At 46.3% G+C, this 7031-nt stretch overlaps 1 protein-coding gene across 1 annotated transcript; it reads right to left on the bottom strand.

Annotated features, from left to right (window-relative positions):
- Positions 1-572: 572 nt before the first annotated feature.
- On the bottom strand, positions 573-2234 carry Sit1 (signaling threshold regulating transmembrane adaptor 1). The gene is made up of 5 exons (XM_021222425.1): positions 2044-2234; positions 1784-1922; positions 1637-1695; positions 1446-1510; positions 573-1355 (listed from the first exon to the last, which is right to left on the bottom strand). Exons 1-5 carry the CDS (start codon positions 2090-2092, stop codon positions 1122-1124), a joined length of 546 nt encoding a protein of 181 aa, XP_021078084.1. The 5' UTR covers positions 2093-2234; the 3' UTR covers positions 573-1121.
- Between the last annotated feature and the right edge of the window lie 4797 nt (positions 2235-7031).

A 7031-nucleotide genomic window follows, 5' to 3' on the forward strand; every position in this document is an offset into this window, starting at 1 on the left:
GAAGAAGAAGAAGAAGAAGAAGAAGAAGAAGAAGAAGAAGAAGAAGAAGAAGAAGAAGAAGAAGAAGAAGAAGAAGCAGAAGCAGCAGCAGCAGCAGCTGGAATGGACCACTGCCATAGAGATGGGGGGGACAAGAGGCCAATGGAGGAATTTGGCAGACAGAATAAAGGCATGGCGACTGATACCATAATATGGGTATGGGCAGCACTCATGGGATGTGGGAGGATGGTTGTGGAAGCTAATGGAGGAGCTAGGCCAGATGATAGGGGGCACAGATACACAAGTAATGAATAGAGTAGTTGAGGACTGGTGAGTTTTCGACCCCAGTATCAACGGGGCGGCTCTGAGTATGAGTCCTGTGAATGTTCTAGCAACTAGGTAGCAGAGCTCCAATCCTTCACCCTCAGCGTCTACCTCTTCAGTCTTTCCCCAGCTAGGCACCCCCAGAAATGCATGACACCACAATGCCAAAGCTCACCCCCACATATACATACATACACACCCTTTAGAAGTCTGTTACAGGCCTGCAGCTTCTGGTTAAAAGACAAAAAAAAAAAATTTTTTTTTTTTGAGATGCTTTATTTGAAACCCAGGGGACGCCAGAGGCAACAGCATGAAGGCCATTCTCTGTCCCCGGCTTTCAGGTCAGAAACCAAACTTGGGACCCTAGGAGCCTTCCAGCTGTGGGCTCTCCCATGCATGATACCCACCCACATCCTCTCTGGCTTCTACCCACTCCTCCCTGCCCACTTCCTGTGTCTGAGGAGACAATGAGATATCTGGGTAAGCTTAGAGAGGACATGGGGAACCTGGTTAAACCCTAAAAGGAGGGAAAGGTGTGAGCAATGAGTTTGGGGACTTACAGGAGCACGTAGAAAAGGTAAGTGCGGAGGTCAGATCTCCCTTTGCAACTCCTTCCTCGGGAAACCAGGAGCCTTCCTACTCTGAGATGTATGGATGTTGTCACGCAACTTAGGAAGTTCAAGGGCAGGTCATCTCCTGCCACTCAGCAGAGTCTTAATGTCCTGGAGGTGGTTAGTAACCAGACATGCCCTAGGCAGGACAGCAGGAGTCCCTGACCCAGTAGCTGAGCCATGGATACCCATAGTTCCAGGTCCTCCTCAGCTGGGTGCGGGCTGGCTATTGGCATAGGCTTGATCTGGGAAGGAAGCGCGGCCTCTGCGGGTCTGGGCACACACGGAGGCATAAAGTTCCGGCTCAGGGCCTGGGGTCTGGGGCTTCGGCTCAGAATCCAGCACCACCTCACAGTACTTGATGGGGTTCCCAGAGCTGGGGATCCGGCCTTGAGCTGGTCGCAGCTGCAGGCTAGTGTAGCACGTGGCCTCCTCTGCCCCCTGGAGATGCGAGGCTGTTAGTTGGTCTCTGCACCCTCGGGAATGGGCCCCATTTCCTTCCCTCCCGCTTTCTTCGGCCAGCTGACTCACCCTGGCAAGGCCTCCAGAGGGTGGTGGGTCCTGATCTTCTGACCTTGGTTCTTGAGATAGCCGACCTGGGACGAGGATACAGGAATCTGATGAGCTCCTGATTGCCCCTGGCGTCTCCATTATCTCCATCTCCGTCCGGTGTAGTAGGAGCCAGCCCTTGTGCCCTGATCCTCCCCGACCACATCGCCTACCTGTCTGTAAATAGTGCAGGTTCCCATACAGGGGAACTTCTTCCACGGGCCTTCCGGAGCTGCAGCATAGAGTTTGAGAGTGAATGGGGACTTTTTTAGTTAAGAGAGAGGTACTTAGTTAACCCATCCCAGTTATTCATCACTCACGGTGGTCCCTGTCCCTCCTGGTTCCTTCTCCGACCACGGGTCCACTGGGACAAGAGTGCAGCCAATGAGATGAGAAGCAGCACTGTCACAACTCCTAAGAGGGCCCACAGTCCCCACGCGTGGGTTATGGAGGGGATCCCTGTGGGTGCAAGTGGATGGGGCTGTTGCTACCCTCCACAAACCCCTTCCCCAGCCGGTATCAGATAGAACATGGAACCGCATAACCCCTCCCCCAGGAGTCCCTGCCCCGCCCAGCTTACCCCATGCGAGTTGGAGTTGACCATCAGTGGTACAGTTATCTCTGCCCATGACTGCTGCTGGTGTGAGAGTCGGGGGGGGGAGGGGGTCAGTCCTACTTATGGCCTGACAGCTGTTACAGCCCCCACAACCCCAGTGTCTCCTTAAACCTGGCCTCCACAGCTCAGCATCGCCAACACTGACAGTGTCAAACTTGCTGGTTTCCGGAGAGGAAGGCAGAGAGGAGGGATGAGCAAAAGAACAAAGACCCCGCCCTGTGCCTGCACCTGCATCACCCAGAGCTCTCAACTCTCTGAAATCCCCGCAGCCCAGCCCCGAGTCCCCTTCAGCAGGGATTACACTGCGTGCAGCTGAGTCCACGGAGACTCTGAAGAGCAGAGGTGGCATGAGACAGGACTAAAAGGACAGGAGCCCTTCGCCACGGGATTTCACCTTTTCTCTCCGGCTCACATTGCCATGAAGGAGGTTTATGCTCAATGATTGTAGCTTTAGAATTCACAGCTCCACTACCGGAAATAGTTGTATTTACTTCTGTAGCCCAGGCTGGCTTCAAACTCAATATGAACTTGAACTCCTGACCTTCCTTCCTCCACCAACCAAGTTCTGGAATTACAGCCATGGAAAACCACTTTGCCCAGTTGAGAAATATCTGTGTAACTATTGTTGTTGTTGTTACTAGTATTATAATTGGGGATAGGAAGGTAGAGGAGGCTAATGTCTTTCCCCACAACCTACCTCATCTAAACTGTCTGTAAGACCCTGTCACTACATTAATTGCATTAAGGAAATCTCTGATTCAGGCTAACTCGGGCAAACTGGGCCTGTCCTTGCAGTTAGTCACTTGCTAGAGAGACTAGGTGAGAGTTCCAAGGCTATGCAGTGAAACTCTGTCTCAGGGGTGGGGGTGGGGCTGGGTAGGAGATAGCTCAGTCAGTAAAGGACTTGCCTAGAAACTGCAAAGACCTGAGTTTGAATCTCCAACACCCACATAAAAACCAGGCTCCGTGGCACACTTTTGTAGCCTTATGGGGTGGAGGGGACACAGGTGGATCACTACAGCTCACTGGCCAGCCAGTCTAGCTGAACCAGTGAGCTCCCTGTTAGGTGAGAGAACCTGCCTTAAAGAGGAAAGGAGAGAGTAATGGAGACAACACAAGAAGTCAATTTCCAGGCTACACACACACACACACACACACACACACACACACACACACACACACACGAGAGCAGCTAGTTATGCAAGGGGCCCTTGGCATAAGCAGATCCCTCTACATCTAGAATCTTTTTTTTAAGTTTTATTTATTTTTAAGTTTTATTTATTTAATGTATATCTGCATTTAGCCCTGCATACCAGATGGGGGCATCAGATTTCATTATTGAGATGGTTATGAGCCCCCATGTGGTTGCTGGGATTTGAACTCAGGACCTCTGAAAGAGCAGCTAGTGCTCTTAACCACTGAGCCATCTCTCCAGCCCTAGAATCAGTTTTTTTAAGAGTTTGAAATTGCTAGGGTTTTGTTTTGTTCTGTTTTTGGCACAGTGTCTTCAACACCACAGATATTAAATAATTAAGTAACTAAATATTTTTACTCTTTAACCAGTAGATTTAAAATAACCAAGTTGAGCTGGGCATGATGGCTCATGCCTTTAAACCTAGCATTAAAAGGCAGAGGCAGGCAACTCTGTATGAGTTCAGAGCCAGCCTGGTCTATGTTAGAAAGTTCTAGGCCAGGCAAGGCTACAAAATGAGACCCTTATAAACGAACATACGTACATCCATGAAATAAATAATGATGGACTAATCGCATACCAGCTCATTGGTACAACTTGTCCTGAGTGTGTTCAAGGCCTTGGGTTCACCCCCAGCACCAGCCCCTGGCTCAAAATGTAAGCCAAACAAAATTGGAGCTGGCGAGATGGCTCGGAGGTTAAGAGTACTTGCTGCCCTTGCAGAGGATCTGGGTTTGATTCCCAGCAACCATCTGTGACTCCAGTTCCAGGGGATCCAACATCCTCCTCTGACTGCCAAGGGCACCAGGCAGGCACCAGGCAGGCAACCACACGTGAAGGCAAAATATTCCAATGGTTTGGCCCTGTTAAGAGTGCTGGCTACTTTTCTAGAGGACCAGAATCTGATCCCAGTACCCATACAGTCGCTAAAGACCATCTCTAAATCCAGTTCCAGGGGATCTGATGCCCTCTCCTGGCCACTCTGGGTACCAGGCGTGTAAGTGATACACACGGACAGATATGCAGGCAGAACACCCGTACCATTTATGAAATAAAAAATTTAAAAATCAGGGCTGGAGAGGTGGCTCAGCAGTTAAGAGCACCAACTGCTCTTCTGAAGGTCCTGAGTTCAAATCCCGGCAACCACATGGTGGCTCACAACCATCCGTAATGAAATTTAATGCCCTCTTCTGGACTGTCTGAAGATAGCTATAGTGTACTTACATATAATAAATAAATCTTTAAAAAAAAAAGAGAGAGCATGCTTTTTCTTCGTGTGGCGTCTCTTTAGAAAAAAAAAAATTTTTAAATCTTAAAAAACAAAAATATTTGAAAACATTATATAAACTAAATAAATCTAAAAAAAAAAAAACGAACAAAAACAGTAACAACAACAAAACACAAAAACAAAAATCAGAAAAAAGTGCTGGTTGCAACATACAGGGACCAGGTCCTAGGTTCAGTCCCCAGAGCAAGTAAATACATAAAACTAAAAATTATGGAATAGTGATTATAAAATTGAGAAAATAAACCTGTTACTTAATTCCTAACCCCTTCATTTTTCAGTTTAATTTATATTTAAGGTTTTCCGAAACTTGTTCTGAAAGGTGAGTTTTTGCTAAATTCTTCCTTATATTTAAGACATTTTCTAGTAGCTATCTATCTGTTACTTCATATAAAAGAAACTTTTTTTTGTTTTTTTGTTTTTTTTTTTTTTTGTTTTTTTGTTTTTTTGTTTTTTTGTTTTTTTTGAGACAGGGTTTCTCTGTGTAGCCCTGGCTGTCCTGGAACTCACTTTGTAGACCAGGCTGGTCTCGAACTCAGAAATCCACCTGTCTCTGCCTCCCAAGTGCTGGGATTAAAGGCGTGCGCCACCACGCCCGGCTTCAATGTCCTTCTTACCCCCACATGTGTGTGCATGGGTGCACACACCCACCTACACCACACACAAAAAAGAATAAGCTCTACAAGAGTAAAACCTAAAACTGTTCACCACCTTTATCAACACGTACTTTCTTTAAAATGCAATAACGTAATCATTAAAGTAATTGGGATCCATTGCTGTTTCTTGTTATGATATTAATTTAAAATTGCTAACTATATACATTTTAATACTAGCACTCTTATATATCTACAGTGTTCAATACTTTTAAAATAATGTTCCCTGTCTGTGTCTTTCCTGGTTTTTATTTTATTAAAAATGATGTTGACATTTAGAGAATTTTTTTTTTTTAAATCTCCTTGGGTCTGGGGTCTGGAGATGTAGCTCCATTGATAGCATACTTTCCTAATATGCATACACCCTGGGGTTGACAGCCAGTACCAAGTGAATCCACACCTGCAGGCCCAGTACTCAGGAGGCAGTAGAACCCAGAGGATCAGAAGTTCAAGGCCGTATAGCATGCTTTATAGAAGTTTGCCTATATAGCATACTCAAGGCCAGCCTGGATTACATAGAATTCTGCCTCAAAAAAATTTAAAAATCTGCTTGGGTGTCAAATACACTAAATATAGCCTTGCTTTCTTATTAGCACTTTAAAGATGAGAAAAAAGCAGTGGTGAGACAGTAAGATCATGAGTTGGAAGCCAATCTGAGCCATGTTATGAGTTCAAATCCACCCTAGACTACATACCAAGAGCTTGTAAAAAACCAAAAAAGTAGTAGTAGAAGAAGAAAAAGGAAGAAGGAAGAGGAGGAGGGGAGTGAAACAGGCTGGAGAGATAGTTCAGTGGTTAAGAGGTAGTTCAGCTGTTCTTCCAGAGGTCCTGAGTTCAATTCCCAGCAACCACATGGTGGCTCACAACCATTTGTAATGGGATCTGATGCTCCTTCTGGTGTGTTTTAAAATAGCAAGAGTGACCCAGGCAGTGGTAGTGCACGCCTTTAATCTCAGCACTTGGGAGGCAGAGGCAGGCAGATTTCTGAGTTTGAGGCCAGCCTGGTCTACAGAGTGAACTCCAGGACAGCCAGGGCTACACAGAGAAATCCTGTCTCGAAAAACAAAAACAAAGATAGCAAGAGTGTACTCACATAAAATAAACAAATAATCTTTTTTAAAAAGAAGAAGAATCATGAAATTTGAAGGCAAACAGCAAATGGATGGAACTAGAAAAAAAATCATCCTGAATAAGGTAGCCCACACCCAGAAAGACAGACAAACATAGAAATGTAAGTGGGGGCCGGTGAGGTGGGTAAGAGCACCCGACTGCTCTTCCGAAGGTCCGGGTGTCAAATCCCAGCAACCACATGGTGGCTCATAACCATCCGTAACAAGATCTGACGCCCTCTTCTGGAGTGTCTGAAGGCATCTACAGTGTACTTACATATAATAAATAAATAAATAAATAAATCTTTTTTTTAAAAAATGTAAGTGGATATTAGCTGTTAAGTAAATGATAACCATGCTATAATCTATAATCCCAGAGAGGCTAAGTAATAAGGAGGGCTCTAAGTGGGGGTACATGGATCTCCCTGGGAAGGGGAAATAGAATAGATTTCCTGGTTCTGTTTCCGGGGGTGGGTGGGTGGGAACAGGAGGGATCAGGTGGGAGAGGAGTGGAAGGAGAGAGTGAGTACTGGGAGAGACAACCGGCACTGGGGGATTTCAGGGCGTGGTAGAAACCCAGGACAATGGAAAACCCCTAGAACCCACGAGGTGGACTCTAGTGAGGGCTCCTCGTAATGGGGGTTATGGAGCTTGAACCAGCCATCTTCTGTAACCAGGCAAGGTTTCCAGTGAAAGGACTGAGACACCAACCC

This window comes from Mus pahari, chromosome 22 (assembly GCF_900095145.1).
Source record: "Mus pahari chromosome 22, PAHARI_EIJ_v1.1, whole genome shotgun sequence".
Lineage (NCBI taxonomy): Eukaryota > Metazoa > Chordata > Mammalia > Rodentia > Muridae > Mus > Mus pahari.

Coding starts and splice junctions, on each gene's coding strand:
- Sit1 (XM_021222425.1), bottom strand. CDS start 2,092: ATGGGCAGAGATAACTGTACCACTGATGGTCAACTCCAACTCGCATGG. Junction 1,696..1,783: donor CAGGAGGGACAGGGACCACC/GTGAGTGATGAA, acceptor TCTATGCTGCAG/CTCCGGAAGGCCCGTGGAAG. Junction 1,511..1,636: donor CCTGCACTATTTACAGACAG/GTAGGCGATGTG, acceptor TCCTCGTCCCAG/GTCGGCTATCTCAAGAACCA.